A 19,829-nucleotide genomic window follows, 5' to 3' on the forward strand; every position below is an offset into this window, starting at 1 on the left:
CAGGCTAAGATAAAAGGTAGGGAGGAGGGACTTGGGGGAGGGGCGTTGGAAATGCGATAGGTGGAAGGAGGTCAAGGTGAGGGTGATAGGCCAGAGTGGGGTGGGGGTGGAGAGGTCAGGAAGAAGATTGCAGGTTAGGAAGGCGGTGCTGAGTTCGAGGGATTTGACTGAGACAAGGTGGGGGGAGGGGAAATGAGGAAACTGGAGAAATCTGAGTTCATCCCTTGTGGTTGGAGGGTTCCTAGGCAGAAGATGAGGCGCTCTTCCTCCAACCGTCGTGTTGCTATGGTCTGGCGATGGAGGAGTCCAAGGACCTGCATGTCCTTGGTGGAGTGGGAGGGGGAGTTGAAGTGTTGAGCTACGGGGTGGTTGGGTTGGTTGGTCCGGGTGTCCCAGAGGTGTTCTCTGAAACGTTCCGCAAGTAGACGGCCTGTCTCCCCAATATAGAGGAGGCCACATCGGGTGCAGCGGATGCAATAGATGATGTGTGTGGAGGTGCAGGTGAATTTGTGGCAGATATGGAAGTATCCCTTGGGGCCTTGGAGGGAAGTAAGAGGGGAGGTGTGGGCACAAGTTTTGCATTTCTTGCGGTTGCAGGGGAAGGTGCCAGAGGTTGGGTTGGTGGGGGGTGTGGACCTGACGAGGGAGTCACAGAGGGAGTCATGGAGGGAGTCAGGTAATAAGCAGTTAAGAGAAAGTGAGGCTTAGAGTTGTGAATAGTTGTCATTTAATGTTAACTTTAAGAGTTAAACAATAAATTGATACTGTTTGATTAAATAGTGGAATTTCGGAGTTCTCTGTCACTCATATATTTTAACAGATTATGAGGCCAGGTAAGCTTTTCTGGGTGTGTAGCTTAATTAACAGAGGAGTTCACTGCTGTGTTGTAACAGCAGGTACAACAAGTATTTAAGAAGGCAAATGGAATTTTGTCCTTCATTGCTAAAGGGATTGAGGTTAAAAGCAGTGAGGTTATGTTGCAGCTGTACAGGGTGCTGGTGAGGCCACACCTGGAGTACTGTGTGCAGTTTTGATCTCCTTACTTGAGAAAGAAGGTACTGGCACTAGAAGGCGAGCAGAGGAGATTCACTCGATTGATTCTGGAGTTGAGCGTGTTAGCTTATAAGGAGAGACTGGAGTAGACTGGGATTATATTCATTGAAATTTAGAAGAATGGGGGGGATCCTTTCGAAACATATAAAATTATGAAGGGAAATAATAAGGTAGAAGTAGAGAGAATGTTTCCACTGACAGGTGAAACTTGGACAATAGCCTCAAAATTAGGTGGAGCAGATTTAGGACTGAATTGAGAAGGAGCTTCTTCACCCAGAGAGTTGTAAATCCATGGATTTCCCTGCCCAGTGAAGTAGTTGACACTACTTCAGTGAACATTTTTAAAGCTAAGATTGATTTTTTTTAACAATAAAGGAATTAAGGGATACAGTGAGAGGGTGGATAAATGGAGCTGAGTTCATGAAAAGATCAGCCATGATCTTATTGAATGGCAGACCAGCCTCAAAGGGCCAGATGGCCTACTCCTACCCCTAGTTCTTAGGTAAGTGTACTCAAAATATTTCCTAACATCCAACATGAGATCAAATCCAACAGGACTGAAGAGAAGTCAATGATTATTGGAGGAGGAAAGTACGGATAATTATCTGATCTGTCATGATTTCTTTCAATGTAGACAAGCAGGAGGCTGGAAGAATACAGCAAGCCAGGCAGAATCAGGAGGTGGAGAAGTCCATCAGTCGGGTGTAACCCTCCTGTTCTGAAGAAGGGCTACATCTGAAACGTTGTTCTTTCAGCCTCCTGCTTGTCTACCTTGGATTGCAGCATCTGCAGTTATTTTTGTCTCTCACATGATTCATTTCAATGGTCAAGCAAACAAGATGGATTGAATAGCCTATTTCTGTTCCTTCCTCTAATGGTGTTGTGGAAATTTGCACAGGTGTCAGCAGACATTAACTGCAGCAGCAAAACCATTGGGTTCCAGAAATCAAATGACTGCACTCACAACAGCAGCAGGCAGATAGCTTTCAATATTTGAAAAGGACATAATTATTTCCTTCATGCCAGAGTTCCCTCTTTATTGAGGTTCCCACTGCTGAGAGGTTATATAGCCGCTGACTTTCATATTTAGAAAAAGATTCTCATCTTCGCTGTTACCGGTAAGTTGTTATTGTATTAGCATCAACCCAGTCTTACGGCTGGAGAAAGATTTCAGCCAGCCGCCCTCGATTCAAACCAATTACCCGCCCCCTTCTTCACCTCAATTGGATAGATGTGTCTGTGATTGACGGTGGTCTGGCCCAAACAGATTACCTATCGTGGGTGGGCTTTCAAAACGCGGTGTCGACGCTTCCTATTTGATGTTTGTACATTATTGACAGGAAAGTAGCCCAATCAGATGAGAGGACATGCCGGGCCGTGTAATGGAACGAGCTGGGCGGGAACAAAGCCCGACCCCGCTGTTATTGGACGGTTTTGCGAGTGACGGCTCATTGATCTGATTGAAAGCGCGAGTTGGAAGGGGCTGGGGCTGGGCGGTGCGCTGCTTGACGTCGCCGCTATTGGACGGGTGAAAGTGATCGACACCGGAGTGGGCCAATCGTACGCGTCAGGGTGGGGCCGCCGTTCCGGGCGCGCTCGTTCGGTTTGAGGTCGGGTGCTGCTTCGCGCCGAGCGGTGCGGATAATGTGGACGTCACACGGGCGGTGCGCCGGCCGAACCGATTGCACTTCGCGGCAAAACAACTCTCTTAGTCAAGTGGAGGTGGAGAGCGCCTTCCGGCAATTGTAAGGGTTTCTTTGTGCAGTGCATTCGCTGGTCTCTCCGTTTATCATGTTGTATTTCGTTGAGCCGGTGAACTGCACAGACAGCAATCTTATTACCATAAGGCGGCGAAACAGAAGTAGGCCATTCGGTCCATTGAGCCTTCTCTGCAATTCACTGACATTATGGCTGATCTGATTATCTTCAACTCTACTTTCAGCCTTTTCCCCTTTGTTCCCTTAATGATTAAAAACATGTCTCTCTCAGCCTTGAATATACTCCAGTAAAATTTCGCTGCTCCTTGGATGCTGCCTGAACTGCTGTGCTCTTCCAGCACCACTAATCCAGAATCTGGTTTCCAGCATCTGCAGTCATTGTTTTTTTACCCCTTTTTTATACTCCAGTAATTCAGCCTCCTGTGGTAAACAATTCAGTAAGCTCTCAGGGAGTGGAATTTCCTTATCTCTGACTTGGGTGGGTGACCCTTGTTTTGAGATTATGCTCTCTGATTCTATACCCTTCTACAAGGAGAAACCTACCCTGGCAAGTACCCAAAGATGTTTTCATAAGGTTGCCTCTCATTCTTAAGCTCTAATGAGTACAGACCCAAACTCTTGTCATAAGAACCTCTCTGTGCCTTGTATCAGCTGAGTGAACCTTCTCTGGGTGGTCTCCAATGCCAATATATCTTTATAAACATATGGACTATAAAACTGTTCAGTATTTTATCTGAGGCCTTGTATGGTCTTAACAAAATTTTCAAATTTTATCTACTCCATCCCCTGAGAAATAAAGGCCAACCTTCCATTGTTTTCCCCTAATATCTAATGAATTGTATGCTAACTTTTTGAGGTCTTGGAGAAGATTTGTAGTTCAGGTTCTGAATCAGGTTGTTGGTTTGTTCACTGAGCTATTACGATTGCAGTGCTTAAAAGTATATGGATAGGTATATGATTAGGAATGGTTTAGGGGGATGTGGGCCAAAAGTGCTGGCAAATGGGACTGGATGAGATCAGGATATCTGGTTGGCATGGATGAGTTGGACTGAAGTCTGTTTCCATTCTGTACATCTGACTATACAGAATTTCAGATTATCTGAAGATTTCAAATTTCAACAAAAATGTTACATCAGAGGTAAGTGTATTTGACTTGTACTGAAGAACATTTGAAAATGCTGGCAAAAACAAAGAAACAAGCAGCTTAAGCATCAGTGACTGGATATTTAAGGGTTGTGAGTTCCTTCTTGAGGAAATCTACTGCGTTTGACGGTAGATTCACAGTAAATCTTGGCTTTGTCTTGCTTTGGAAGTTGAATTTAAGAATCTTTGCAAGTAGTTTCAAATTACTAAACTAGAACCAAGCCAGCAAGAAAGATTTAATTGTAATTGGTAACAGGACAATAATTGAGTTAAAACTTTAGTCCCTTTTTCCTTTGTGTGCTATCCTGGGGGGGACAAAGTTTCATTTTACTGTTTTCTATTATATTTGCTACAGGTATAGTTCTTTGTGTGGGAACAAAGAAAAAGTTGAGCAATCAGCACTGGCGGATGACCATTTTGCTCCTACCACGATAAGTGACGATTTGGACAAACCACTAGAATTAGAGAATTTAACAGCGTGTTCCATCCTTTCTGAGCAAGTGGTGCTGAGGAATAGTGACAGTGGCAGAGCCACCACTAGTATTTGCAACAGTGAATCTCAAACTGCAAGACATTTTGCTAAAGAATCCAATCTAAAATTGAACACATTTCTGACAAAGGCAAAAGAGAACCAGATGTCAAATGGTGACACTCTGTTCTTTACTAAGCAGCCAGTTTCCCAAATAGAAGGTTCTACTCTCCAAAACCATGATGGGAATGAGGAAGAAAATTTCGAATTATCCGGGGAAGATTATGATTGCATCTCAACAAATTCTGGAGAGGATTACAGAGAAACGGTCACCTGTGAAGCTTGCTCAAATGTGTATTGGAAAGTGATGAATAGAAAGGGAACTAAGAAGAAACGTGCATCACACAAGAAACCACCATATGGTAGGATGGTGCATTTTCCCTATTGTTACTTATTGCTAATTGTATACAATGTATAGTATCTGTATATGTCCTTGTAAAGGCAACATATGTGCCACTGAATTTTACCCATGATGGATAGTTCATCCGTTGTTTCAATAGTGTGAACCTGATGTCCCCTTGGACTGTAAACAGTGCACAGAACTTTCTTAAATCGTACTTGAGGAATGTCTAGTCCTGAAGTTACTACTGACCCAGTCCATGTCATTATAATTGCAGGGAACTAACTTTTTAGGGACATAACTTAGGAGTAGTATATTCAGACAGTCTGATTTGCCATTCGATATGAACGTGGCTGATCAGGTTGTGGTCTCCGTTCTGCCCTCCCATCTGTGGCCTATAACACTTGTCACTCATCTATCAAAACTCTTACGCCATTGGAAATAAAATTGAAGACTTGGAAACACTGCTTTCTCAAAGAGAACTCTGGAGATTCTCTTTAGTCCCGTGCATAACTCATTCCACATTCTTGAAATGGTATGCAACTTGGTTTAGATTTAAATAAAATTCAATGTTTTACTCAAGATTTTAGAGTTGTTCCCATAGGATGGGAAAATTTGCAGGATGATGGTTAGGTGAATTGTTTCTTTTGGGGCTAATGCAAACCTAACTGAATGAATGGCCACTTCCTATGCTGCAACCAGTCTGATTATACTAATGCAGTTTACTTTGTGAGATTCAAGTAGGTGGTGGTGATGAGATAAGTGGGAAGGGACGGGTGGGGTGGGGGGGTAAGCTGAGAAAGCAATAGGTAGATGAAGGTGATCAGAGAGGAGGGTAGAGTGGATGGGAAAGATGATGGACAGGTCAAGAGGGCGGTGCTGTGTTGGAGGCTTGGGACTGGGATATGGTGAAATGAGCAATTTCCCCTCCCTCCACCTTATCTTAGTCCCAACCTAGCACCGCCCTCTTGGCCTGTCCATCGTCATTCCCATCCACTCTACCCTCCTCTCCGAATGATCACCTTCATCTACCTATTTCGTTCTCAGCTACCCCCAGGCCTTCTCAGCTCCCCGGCCCACAAGCCTCCTTCCTAATGAAGGGCTTATGTCCTAAACAACGATTCTCCTGTTCCTTAGATACTGCCTGACCTGTTGTGCTTTTCCAGCACCATACTCTCGACATCTCCCTTAACTGTCAGCATTAATTTAACATGGTATCTATAGGTCATTCTCCAGCATAGCATTGAAGTGCCAGTATAGTTCATGTGCAGGTGTGCCAAAGTAGATCTTAAACCTACAACTTTCTGCTTCAGAATTAGAAATGGCACTGACTAAGCCAAAGAGACATTCAGATAACTTGGTGTAACAACTTCAAGTCTTGCTGCAGTGTGAGGGTTGTTAATTAAATCTATCTTGAACATTAGAATGTAATATCAAAATAACATTGGTACAAAGCATTCTCCAGTCCCTCCGAGTGAGTTGTGATTATAACATTTTTAATTGGATGAAAACTGCTTTAATGCCATTAATTACATGTAACTATGAGTAGGAAACTGGAAATGCTCAAATTTGCTAGCTTTGCATCTTGCCATGAAAATATTAAAACAATTATTTGACCTATTGATATAGTGAAATATTGGTGTCCATTTCTAATGCTTTTGAAAATGTGCTATTGATACATTTTCAACGTGATTTTGCAAGAGCTGTCTTTAAAGGTGGCAACATATTTGCATGACATACTAAATGTTAGAAATGCTACGCAGATCTGGCAGCATCTGTGGAGAATTGATGGCCTTCTGTCAGAAAATCTCCAAAACAACATTTAACTCATGTTTCTCTCCCCAAATTGCTGAGTGCTGCTACATTTGCTACTTCAGATTTATGGCATCTACATTATTTTGCTATCATATATACATGTGTTAAAGAATAATTCCAGTGCTATAAAAATCCCCTAACAATCTTCTAATGCTAGTATGCATTATGATAAAGCTAAAGTCACTGGACTTTAGAAAATCAAACATTTGAGGTATAAACTAAGGATTGCATTTGCAAAACATGCATTTATGACCAGATTATTTGAATGGTAAAATATTACAGCATGCTGCTGTGCAGAGGGACCTGGGGTGTCCTTGTGCATGAATTGCACAGTCATTTTGCAAGTGCAACAGTTAATTAAGGTGGCAAATAAAATTTTGTCTTTCATTGCAGAGGGACTGAGTTTAAAAGCCAAGAGGCTATGTTGCAGCTGTATGGCGTGTTGGTGAGGCCACACCTGGAGTACTGTGGGCAGTTTTGATCTCCTTACTTGAGAAGGAATACAGGCACTAAAGTGGGTACAGAGGAGGTTCACTAGGTTGATTCTGGAGTTGAGGGGGTTGGCTTACCATGGGCGACTGACTTAGATTGGGGTTTAGAAGATTGTTGGGGGATTTTTATAGAAACATAAAATTTAGAAGCAGGGAGGCTTCCACTGGCAGGTGAAACTGCAACAAGAGTCTCAATATTAGGAGGAGCAGATTTAAGATTGAATTGAGGAGGAACGTCTTCACCTGAATCTGTGGAATTTCCGGCCCAGTGAAGTAGTGGAGTATTCCTTGTTTAATACTTTTAAAGCTGAGTTTCTTTCAATAAAGGAATTTTTAGGGTTATGGTGAGAGGATGGATAAGTTTAACTGAGGCCATAAAAAAATTCAGCCATGATCTTATCAAATGGTAGAGTGAGCTCAAAGGGCCAGATGGCCTACTGCTCCTGGTTCTTATGTTCTAGATTACTCAACTGGAGTTGAAATATTCTGGTGGGATTCATTGAAATAACTTACACCTCTTCCTAATGTAGAATGTATTTTCCTTAGACATGGGGAGAAAACTTAAAACAGTAAAACTGTGCAAGAATTTGAGACAGTTGTGTAACATAGAAATAGGCCCTTCAGCCCACCATGTCAGTGCCAACTGACAAACACCAAAATATACATTCCTGATGAAGTGCTTATGCCCAAAACATGTATTCGTCTGCTCCTTTGATACTGTCTGACCTGTGCTTTTCCAGCGCCATGCTATTCCACACCAAACTATACTGGTCCCATTTCCCCCGCATCTTTGTTCATGGCTCACTGCCAGTTTAAGTGCTCGTTTTATATGCTGCTTAAATGTTGAGAATTCCAACATCCTTTCAGGCACTGCATTCCATACTTATACTATCCTTTTGAGTGGGGAAAAAAATCTTCAGATCCCCACTAAACCATTTAGACACATCTTTGAAAAGCTTCCCTTGATCCAACCTTTCTGTGCCCCTCCTAATTTCATTTACTTTAATCAGATTTCCTCTCCTCAGCCACCTCTGCTCCAGGAAAAACAAATCCCAACTGATTTAGTTTCTCCTCATAAGTGAGACTTGCCATTCTGGACGACATCTTGGTGAATCTCCCTGCACCCTTTCCTGTGCAATATTATCCTTCTCATAATGCAATGACTGATTTCTGCACAACATTCCATCTGTGGCCTAACCAATGCTCTATAAAGTTGCAATAAAACTTCTTCAGAAAGCTACTTTTATGTATGTTTGCTAATGGCGCCACCTCAATTAATTAAACCTTTGAATCGGGTTAGATTTGCTTCGCTTCCACCAGCTGCAAGCCAATTAAGGTTAGTAATCTGATAAAGTCAGTTTAAGAATATTCCCCAACATGTAAATGTTGTGTAATGTCACTTTCCTTCTAACATCCAGATACTAGTACATTGATGAAATTTTTTATGTGCATGCAGAATCCACAGTGAGAACGGAGGGCTGGCACCCTGACAATGAGATGTTAGGAAAAGGTGAGAACTGTAGATGCTGGAGAGTCACAGATGAAAGTGTGGCGCTTGAAAAGTATAGCAGGTCAGGCAGCATCCGAGGAGCAGGAGAGTTGATGTTTCAGGCATATTCCCTTCATCAGGAATGCAGAATGAGATGTTAAATTTGATAAGTACAAGTTAGAATGTGGCTTAAAAGTTTTTGTTCATGGACCTTGGGCATCACCTGGTTTGGTCACTTGTTGCATATTCCTAACTGCCCTTGAAAAAGGTGCTGGGGATTACCTTCTTGAACTGCTGCAGTCCATGTGAGGTACAACCACATTGCTGTTAAAAATGGCATTCCAGGATTTCAACCCAGCAACTGTGAAGGTATAGTGACAATATTCCAAGTTAGGGTAGTGTTTGGTTTATAGGAAACTTGCAGGTGGTGGTGTTCACTTGTGTCTAATGCCCTTTCAAGCTTCTCCAAATCTTGTGTTTCAATAAAATCTCTCATTCTTAAGTATTGTTTTTGATTTACTGAAGCATTTTGGGCTAGCTACTCTATACGTTGATGAACAGCAGTGGGAAGCTCAGAAAAATTCCAAACAATGTTTCATACAAACTGGCTTGTCATTTCTTGTTTCAGCAGTTGCTGCTAAGCTGGGATCAGTTCAATTCCTCCTTCTGAGCCTCCAACTTGTCTGCTTTTTGTTTTGCTTTTTTATCTGTTTTATTAATCTTATTTTGCCTCTTGTTGAAGAGCTTGATTGCACCAAAGGCATTGTCAGTCAGCACGTAGGCCCAGTGTCAACTTGTGGTTGCCAAGTAGGCCAAGCATGGACTCGAGTTGGTCAGCGTTTTTTTGCAAGGTGGTGGCAGAATAGGTTCATCCACTCTTCCGTTTTCTTTTTCTGTGTGTGGTCCTGGCTGGGGCTTGAACAGAGACTGAGTTCCCGATGTGTGGGCCAAAGGTGAGGCAGAGACCCAGTGTATACAGCGCCTGGATCGGGGTCCAGTGTGTGGCAACAGCTGAAGGCCTGGTCAAGACTTTGGCAGCCTGAGATCCCACGAGCAAGCCCAGTGTGGCGCTGGAGTTCCCTCTACATCTGCAATGATGAGAGTAGGGGAGATTGAGCTAGTATTGGGAAAACAAACCAAAGCGGAGGGGATCGAGCCCTTGTAGGAAGTTCAGTCACAGCATAGCTAAGCACTTGAAGATTGCAATGGTGAACTTTTCAGCTCTTTCTTTATTTAATTCCAAGGACTGTAATGTTTAACTTTAACTTTTGTTTCTTATTTCTTTCTATCTTGTTCTGAGTTTTTGTCCCTGCTTACTTAGTGGTGCCGCGTGGCAACATTGAACTTTCTTTTTCACTGTACTCCATAGTTTTGTACTAGAGTACATGTGACCGTCTCTAAATCTAAGAAATCTCTACACCTCCTCACACCCGGTCATGCATTGCCAACTCACACTTCAAGTACCCAATGGAATCACTCAAATTGTGGAAAGTAAAGTGTTATAGAAACTGTCTGAAAGGGCAACTGACCGATTTTAATGGAAATTGAAGCTGAAAGAGAACTTGTTGCAGACTTTCAATTGTTTACCTAGATTGGTTCAGGGATTTCTAGTGGGTCCAAGTCCACAAAGATTTTAGAACACTACAACAAAAAGGTAACAGTTGCTTTAAACAATGGTATATGAGTGTGCTGAGATTAAATGATTGTCTCAACCTGGACTTGCTAGTACTCCCCTTCACTTACTGATTTAAAAAAAAACTATGTAAAATCCAATTCCTCCATTTACTGTATTCCCACATGGGGACAGCAACTCCAAACTAATATATTCAAAATTCCTAAGTGTTCAATAGACAATAGGTGTAGGAGTAAGCCATTCTGCCCTTCGAGCCTGCACCACTATTCAATATGATCATGGCTGATCATCCTTAATCAGTATCCTCTTCCTGCCTTATCTCCATAACCCTTGATTTCCACAATCCTTGAGAGCTCTATCCAATTCTCTCTTGAATGAATCCAGAGACTGGGCCTCCACTGCCCTCTGGAGCAGAGCATTCCACACAGCCACCATTCTCTGTGAAGAAGTTTCTCCTCATCTGTCCTAAATGGTCTACCCTGTATTTTTAAGCTGTGTCCTCTGGTTCGGCACTCACCAATCAGCAGAAACATGTTTCCTGCTGCCAGAATGTCCAATCCTTTAATAATCTTATGTCTCAATCAGATCCCCTCTCAGCCTTCTAAACTCAAGGGTATACCAGCCCAGTCGCTCCAGTCTTTCAGCGTAAGGTAGTCCCACCATTCCAGGAATTGACCTCGTGAACCTACGCTATACTCCCTCAATAGCCAGAATGTCTTTCCTCAAATTTGGAGACCAGAACTGCACACAGTACTCCAGGTGTGGTCTCACCAGGGCCCTGTACAGCTGCAGAAGAACATCTTTGCTTCTATACTCAATCCCTCTTGTTATGAAGGCCAGCATGCTGTTAGCCTTCTTCACTATCTACTGTACCTGCATGCTGATCTTTCTTGACTGGTGTATAAGAACACCCAGAACTCTCTGTACTGTCCCTTTACCTAAATTGATTCCATTTAGGTAGTAATCTGCCTTCCTGTTCTTTCTACCAAAGTGGATAACCATACATTATCCACATTAAACTGCATCTGACCACTCACTTAACCTGTCCAGGTCACTCTAATCTCCTAACATCCTCCTCACATTTCATCCTGTTAGTAATAACATTAGCAAATTTGCTGATGATACTAATACCATCTTCTATATCATTAACATATATTGTAAAAAGCTGCGGTCCCAGCACTGATCCCTGCGGTACCCCACTGGTCACTGCCTGCCATTCCGAAATGGAGCCGTTTATCACTACTTTGTTTCCTGTCAGCCAACCAACTTTCAATCCAAGTTAATACTTTGCCCCCAATACCATGCGCCCTAATTTTGCTCACTAACCTCCTATGTGGGACTTTATCAAAAGCTTTCTGAAAGTCCTCGTACACTACATTAACATCTCCCTCTGCCATCTTCAGAGTTATATCCTCAGAAAAATACCAGAAGGTTAGTCAAGCATGACTTCCCCTTTATAAATCCATGCTGACTCTGATCAATCCTGTTACTACTATCCAGATGTGTTGTAATTTCATCCTTTTATAATAGACTCCAGCATCTTTCCCACCATTGACGTCAGACTAACTGGTCTATAATTTCCTGCTTTCTCTCTCCCACCTGTCGTAAAAAGTGATACAACATTAGCCACCCTCCAATCCATGGGAACTGATCCTGAATCTATCGAACTCTGGAAAATAATCACCAATGCATCCACTATTTCTCGAGCCACCTCCTTCAGTACCCTGGGATGTAGATCATCAAGCCCCGGGGACTTATCAACCTTCAGACCTAACAGTTTCTCCAACACCAATTCCTGGCAAATATAAATTCCCTTCAGTTCAGGTCCTTCAGCCACTGTTACCTCCGGGAGATTGCTTGTGTCTTCCCCAGTGAACACTGATCTGAAGTACCAATTCAATTCTTCTGCCATTTCTTTGTTCCCCGTAATATATTCCCCTGTTTGTCTTCAAGGGCCCAATTTTCGTCTTAACCATTTTTTTGCCTTTCACATAGCTTAAAGCTTTTACTATCCTCCTTTATATTTTTGGCCAGTTTACCTTCGTACCTCTTTTTTTTTTTTCTCTCTGCATATTTCCTTCTTAGTAATCCTCTGTTCTTCTAAAAGCTTCCCAGTCCTTCATTTTCCCAGTTATCTTTTGCTATGTTATACTTTTTGTCTTAACTTTGTTTCTTAACTTCCCTTGTCAGCCACGGCCACCCCTGCCTCCTCATAGGATCTTTCTTCCTTTTTTGGAATGAACTGATCCTGCATTATACACAGAAATATCCGCCATTGTTCCTCCACTGTCATCCCTGCTAAGGTATTGCACCATTGAACTTTGGCCAGCTCCTCCCTCACAGCTCCATAGTTCACTTTTATTCAACAGAAATATTGTCACTTCCGGTTGTACCTCTCCCCCTCAAATTGCAGATTGAAGCTTATTATATTATGGTCACTACTTCCCAATGGCTCCTTCACTTCGAGGTCCCTGATCAATTCTGGTTCATTGCACAATACCAGATCCAGAATTGTCTTCTCCCTGCTAGGCTCCAGCACCAGCTGTTCTAAGAATCCATCTCTGAGGCACTCCATAAAGTCTCTTTCTTGAGGTCCAATACCATCCTGATTCTCCCAGTCTACCTGCATGTTGAAATCCCCCATAACAACTGTAGTAACATCTTTGCGACAGGCCAATTTCAGCTCCTGATTCAACTTACACCCTACATCCATACTACTGTTTGGGGAGTCTGTAGATAACACCCAAGAGGGTCTTTTTACCCTTAGAATTTCTCAGCTCTATCCACACTGACTCTACGTCCCCTGATTGTAGGTCTCTTCCCACCCCGAACCCTGTGCAAGCGACTGAATATCATCCCTTACCAACATGGCCACCCCACCCCCTCTGCCCATCAGTCTGTCCTTGCGATAGCACGTGTAGCCTTGAACATTCATTTCCCAGGCCCTGTCCACTTGAAGCCACATCTGTTATCCCCACAATATTGTATCGTTCCTTTCTTTTTTATCCTTTAACATTTTTTTTAACAATGGGGAGGTGGTGTTGGAGTGCTGGTGGAAGGAATCATGTTGATTAGTTCAGATTCAGTGATCAGAATGTGAGAAAGAAGGCAATGGTCTAACTGCCAGACTGGGAGTGTTCCTTCCATTAGAGTGGGGGGAGGGGAGAGAGGACATGGTGACAGGGAATGTAACAAAGCTTAAAAAGGGAAGGAATGGGAGTGGGATCACCATTTGGAGGCGTTAAATTCAATATTGAAGTCCAGGAAGTTGTAAAATGCCGAGTCTGAAGATGTGTTCTTCCAGTTCGCGCTGTGATTCACTGGAGCAGTGCAGCATTGAAATACTCTGCTAATGTGTTGGATTTGATATCATGGCTGAAATCTGTTGTCTTGGGGTAACTAATTGTGTTGTCCTTAGCGCAAGTCAAGTCATTCATGAGTTCTGGTGTGTTGTTTAGAAATGGCTGAGGTAGACATCTCATGTACTATTCCTTTTATGTTGGCTTGAACATCCATACAGTTAAAGGAGTGTCATAGAAATTATTTTGCTTTTGTTGTGGTGATTTTTGAAACCAGTTCATTGTATTTGATTTAATCGTTTAAAACATACTCTTCTTGGATTTTAAAAAATTAAGAAGACATTAAATTGTTTCTTACGAAAAACAAAAACTCTTCCTACCCCTGGGATAACAAAGATGCCTCACTATATTTAGTTTAAATCATACTAGAATTTTCATTATTTGCTAGGTGCCTCCTGTCAATATGGTTATTCTGCAGACTTGTTACTTGTTGATCATAAATCATTCTACCACAAATCTACACTTTCAAAAATTTGAAGTTTGCTCTGAGGAAAGGCTAATTGTAGGGAATTTTTTTGAATGCCAAGAAATCTATTTAAAAAGTCTATGTACAAGATATTAACATTGTATAGCATCTTCTAGGGCCCTGAACGATATGGGCTATGGTGAGAAATCCTGAGAATCATGTGCCAAGTCTGGTAAGACCATTCGTGTCATCTGGAACAACTAACTGCATTTTCCAATAAAGTGCTGTGAGAATCTCCTCTTACTGCCCAGAAGTGAGACATGTATTAAAGGAGCAGATAACAAGCAATAATCCCCATTTAACTGCACATATTGCCTCATTATGCAGCTTCCTACCCTGCTACTACTATGAAAAAAATGCCAAAAATCCCTCGCCTGAAAGTCAAGGCAGGTACTTAGCAACTCTCTCTAATTTGGTGCTTGCTCTGCTGCACTGCCATTTTGACAACCAGGCAACAATGTCACAGGAAATACTCCATGAGCACTGACTGCATGCACCTCTCTAACAGACATTGCTGGTCTTGCAGGACTCTCCTGGCACCAGTCTGATCCACTTGCAGGATGCTTCTGTAATTTAAAGTTACGGTTTTGGCACATCAGCAACTAACACTGGGATTGCTACTGTGAGGAAATGTTAGTACTGTTGTCAGGTACCCACCTCACAGGTTGGACCAGGCTACATCTCAGGACAGCTGACTTGCTCCCTTAGTAACCACTCACTCGATGCCCACTTAGATGACCACACAATTCCTGCTGTAGCAGTTAAACTCCCAAGTCTGCCATATTGGCTTGTTTAGTGCAGACTCTCAGCTAGGCTGCTTTATGACACCTCTCTGTAATGATCAGTCCAGGAGATAAACATCACTGATTTTTTTTTCAGTCAAACAGCCATTACCAATAGTATGGGGGGGGTTGGTCATCCTGAGTCCATGGGGATGGCAGCTATCAGTCAATGGCTCTTGATGAAATCAGCCTAGGACTGTCCATTCATAGTCCAGGGTCTTGGCTCCAGTCAGTTGTTTTGCATGGGACAGTCATGGTCATGATCTGACTACACGCCAAGTGGGTCTTGATCAGTCCCATAGGGCCATCAGAAAGCTGTATGAAGAATGTTCAGGGGTCTGGTCAGTCATTATCTAGGACTGTGTCTGTCAGGATTGGTCACTGGGCTAGACAGCAGTCAATCTGAGGTCCGTCTTTCAGTGCTGGATTTAAAGACCAGTGTGGAAAAGAGCACTCTAATGATATTGAGTGGGTGCATTATGTGGGGTGAGGAATAAGAAATATAGATAGAGGCATGGATTGAAGTGGGGGTAAGGGTGGTGACAGAATAGTGGGGAAGCACATAAGGGGAGTGGAGTGTATTCCTGAATGAGCAGACTGGCCTATTGGAATGGGAAATGAAAAGTGATGCTGTGGAAGTACTGACTGTCCTGATTTGCTACCAGATGAGAACGCCAGTAGGTGTTCTATGATAAATGGGATGGTGAAAGCTTAAGATTCAATTTGTGTGACTAGTAAGTATTTTCTTGATCTCCCTGGAGCCTGAGCTAGAAATGGATGTTTGTCCAGCTGTGAATTTAAATTTGTCAGTCTGGTAATGTAGAAAGATGGTCTCTACAGTGTGGAAGCAGGCTATTCGATGTATTGAGTCCATACCGACCCATCTGAAGAGCATCCAACTCAGACTCACCACATCCCTGTAACCCCACATTTCCTATGGCTAATCCACCTAGCCTGCATATCCCCTAAGACATTGGACAACGGAGCATAGTCAATCCATCTAACCTGCACACCTGGGAAGAAACCAGAGCACCCGGAGGAAAGCCGCGCCGATACTGGGGAATGGGCAAACTCCACACAGTTGCCGAGAGTGGAATCGAACCCAGATCCCTGGCACTGAGGCAGCAGTGCTAACCACTCTGCTACCATGCTGCCCATTGTGATCGCATGTGGGAAACAAGGGGAAATGCTGCACAACTGTGATTGTGACTACATTCCTCGTGTTGATAGTAGTTGAGACATTTATCCTGTTCTTGTTTTGAGCAATAATTCATTTGATTTATTTTATGTATTATTGTTATCCTATAACTGGACCTGATCAGGTGTACCCAAGAACTCTGTGGGAAGCTAGAGAAGTGAGTACTGGGCCTCTTGCTGAGATATTTGTATCATCGATAGTCACAGGTGAGGTGCCGGAAGACTGGAGGTTGGCAAACGTGGTGCCACTGTTTAAGAAAGGTGGTAAGCACAAGCCAGGGAACTATAGACAAGTGAGCCTGATGTCAGTGGTGAGCAAGTTGTTGGAGGGAATCCTGAGGGACAGGACGTACATGTATTTGGAAAGGCAAGGACTGATTAGGGATAGTCAGTGTGGTTTTATGCATGGGAAATCATGTCTCTCAAACTTGCTTGAGTTTTTTGAGGAAGTAACAAAGAGGATTGAGGGCAAAGCTGTAGATGTGATCTATATGGACTTCAATAAGGCGTTTGACCAGGCTCCCCATGGGAGACTGACTAGCAAGGTTAGATCTCATGGACTACAGGGAGAACTAGCCATTTGGATACAGAACTGGCTCAAAGGTAGAGGACAGAGGGTGGTGGTGGGTTGTTTTTCAGACTGGAGGCCTGTGACCAGTGGAGTGCCACAAGGATCGGTGCTGGGTTCTCTACTTTTTGTCATTTACATAAATGGTTTGGATGTGAGCATAAGAGGTACAGTTAGTAAGTTTGTAGATGACACCAAAATTGGAGGTGTAGTGGACCGTGAAGAGGGTTACCTCAGATTACAACAGGATCTGGACCAGATGGGCCAATGGGCTGAAGAGTGGCAGATGGAGTTTAATTCTGATAAATGCGAGGTGCTGCATTTTGGGAAAGCAAATCTTAGCAGGGCTTATACATTTAATGGTAAGGTCCTAGAGAGTATTGCTGAACAAAGACCTTGGAGTGCAGATTCATAGCTCCTTGAAAGTGGAGTCGTAGGTAGATAAGGTAAAGGTGTTTGGTCTGCTTTCCTTTATTGGTCAGAGTATTGAGTACAGGAGTTGGGAGGTCATGTTGCGGCTGTACAGGACATTGGTTAGGTCACTGTTGGAATATTGCGTGCAATTCTGGTCTCTTTCCTATTGAAAAGATGTTGTGAAACTTGAAAGGGTTCAGAAAAGATTTACAAGGATGTTGCCAGGGTTGGAGGATTTGAGCTATAGGGAGAGGCTGAACAGGCTGGGCCTGTTTTCCCTAGAGCGTCAGAGGCTGAGGGGTGATCTTATTGAGGTTTACAAAATTTATAAAGGGCATGGATAGGGTAAATGCGCAAAATTTTTTCCCTGGTGTCAGTGGTTGGGGGAGAGGGGCGCTCCAGAACTAGAGGGCATAGGTTTAGGGTAAGAGGGGAAAGAGGTAAAAGAAACCAAAGGGTCAACTTTTTCACGCAGAGAGTGGGAAGTGTATGGAATGAGCTGCCAGAGGATGTGGTGGAGGCTGGTACAATTGCAACATTTTAAAAGGCATTTAGATGGGTATATGAACAGGAAGGGTTTGGAGGGATATGGGCCGGGTGCTGGCAGGTAGGACTAGATTGGGTTGGGATATCTGGTCAGGATGGATGAGTTTGACCAAAGGGTCTGTTTCCATGCTGTACATCTCTATGACTCTATAACTGGGATTAAGTGATCCTCTTGAAGGGTACAAGGGGAGTCGGGCATTCTTAACCAGGAAATCGGAAAGACAAAAAGGGGATGAGTGAGAGCCTTGGCAGAGAAAGTTGGGGATAATCCAGACACATTCTACAAGTTCATTTAAGAGCAAAACAGCAACTTAACAGATCAGTGAGGTGGTCTGTGTGGAACCACAGATGATGGAAGAGATACAGTACTCAGTTAGCACTGCTGCCTCAGTACCAGGTCCCATGTTTGATTCTAGCCTCTGTGTGGAGCTCGCATGTTCTCACTGTCTGTGTGGGTTTCCTCTGGGTGCTCCAGTTTCCTCCCACAGTCCAAAGATGTGCAGGTCAGGTGAATTGGCTATACTAAATTGCCCATGGTGTTGGGTGCATTAGTCAGAGGGAAATGGGTCTGGGTGGGTTACTCCTTCAAAGGTTCATGTGGACTGGTTGGGCCAAAGGACCTGCTTCCACACTAGGGCATCTAATCATACTAATGAATATGTTGTCTTTATTTACCTTGAATAAAGACGTGGAGGCTTGGGGAATTCTGAAATAAATATTTGTCTTGAAAACAGTCCACGTTACAGAAGAGGAGATACTGGAGGTCCTAAAAAACAAAAGCAGACAAATCTCTAGGACCTGATCAGGTGTATCGCAGGATATTGTAGGAGCCAAGGAAGATATTGTGGGGCCCGCAGCAGAGATTTGTATCATCTACAACCATGGGTAAGGTGCCACAGAGCTTGGAGGGTGGCTAATGTTATGCCTTTATTTTAAAAGCTGGAAGGAAAGCCTGGAAACTGACATCAGTGGGGAAGTTGTTGGAGGGGGTTCTGAGAGAGGACTTGCATGCATTCGGAGAAGCAAGGACTGCTTCGGGTTAGTAAGCATGACTTTGTGTGACAAATGTCTCAAACATGATTTGAGTTTTGAGGATTTAACCAAAAAGATTGCGGGCAGAGCAGTAGTCATTGTATATGTGGATTTTAGCAAAGCCTTTGAGAAAGTTCCACATGATAAACAGTAGAGTTAGATCACGTGGGATTCGGGGAGAGCTTGCAGTTGGATACAAAATGAGCTTTATGGTCGGAAACAGAGTGGTGGTGGAGGAAGATTGCTTTTCGGTCTGGGGGTCTGTAACCAGTGGTGCTCTGCAGGGATAATGCTGGGTCTACTGTTTATCATGCATATATTATTTGGATGAGAATTTTGGAAGCATGGTTAAGTTTGCAAATAAAAATTTGGTATAGTTGACAGTGAAGAAGGTTCACTAAGATCTTGATCAGAGTGGCTGTGGTACAACACTGCCTCAGTGCCAAGGACCCAGGTTTGAATCTAGCTGTGGAATTTGCATGTTCCCCTTGTACATGCATAAATTTACTCCAAGTGCTCTGGATTCCTCCCACCAAGGATGTGCAGGTTAGGTGGATTGACAATACTGATTGTCCATAATGTTTAGGGATGTGTAGGCTAGGTGGGTTAGCCATGGCAAATGTGTTATGGTGATTGGGGCCAGGATGGGATGCAATTTAGAGGGTCGGTACAGACTCTCTGGGCCAAATGGACTGCTTCCTCATTGGAGTTCATGATTCTAATTGGCAGACGGAGTTTCTTTTGGATAAAGGCTAGGTGTTGTATTTTGATAACATGAACAAGGGCAGGACCTATACAGTTAATGATATGGCCTCGGGATGGGGAGTATTGTTGAACAGAGACCTAGAGGTTTAGGTACATATTTCTTTTGGAAGTTGCATTCAAGGTAGGCTGGTAAAGGTGGTATTTGGTATGCTTTCTGTCATTGTTCAGACCTTTTGAGTGTAGTTGGAATATCTTGAGGTTGTACAGGATATTGGTGAGGCTACTTTTGAAATACTGTGTACAAAGGAACCTTGATTATCTGAACGAGACAGGCGGGTAAGAGGGGTGCCTTCATGGAGGCTATAAAATCATGTGGGGTATAGAGAGGGGAATAGCAGAGGTGTTTTCCTCTGGGTAGGAGAATTCAGAACTAGGGGGCATGTTTTTAAGGTGAGAGGATATAAAAGGGACCTGATGCAACTTTTTTTTGTGGTTCGTGTGGTATGAACCACTAGAGTGGTAGATGTAAGTATAGTTGCAACATTAAAA

General features: G+C 43.2%; 1 protein-coding gene across 3 annotated transcripts in view; it reads left to right on the top strand.

Annotated features, from left to right (window-relative positions):
- Positions 1–2,641: 2,641 nt before the first annotated feature.
- LOC140481846 (uncharacterized) overlaps positions 2,642–19,829 on the top strand; it is a 41,480-nt gene continuing 24,292 nt past the window's right edge. For 2 of the 3 annotated variants that reach the window (XM_072578393.1, XM_072578391.1), the window contains exons 1-2: positions 2,642–2,798; positions 4,270–4,805. In XM_072578393.1, the coding sequence (XP_072434494.1) occupies positions 2,698–2,798; positions 4,270–4,805 (637 nt within the window). In that variant the 5' untranslated portion in view covers positions 2,642–2,697. Of the gene's footprint in view, positions 2,799–2,828; positions 3,910–4,269; positions 4,806–19,829 lie in introns of those variants that run through there. The other variant, XM_072578392.1, reaches the window with a different exon arrangement.

Source organism: Chiloscyllium punctatum, chromosome 10 (genome assembly GCF_047496795.1).
Source record: "Chiloscyllium punctatum isolate Juve2018m chromosome 10, sChiPun1.3, whole genome shotgun sequence".
NCBI classification, from domain to species: Eukaryota; Metazoa; Chordata; class Chondrichthyes; order Orectolobiformes; family Hemiscylliidae; genus Chiloscyllium; species Chiloscyllium punctatum.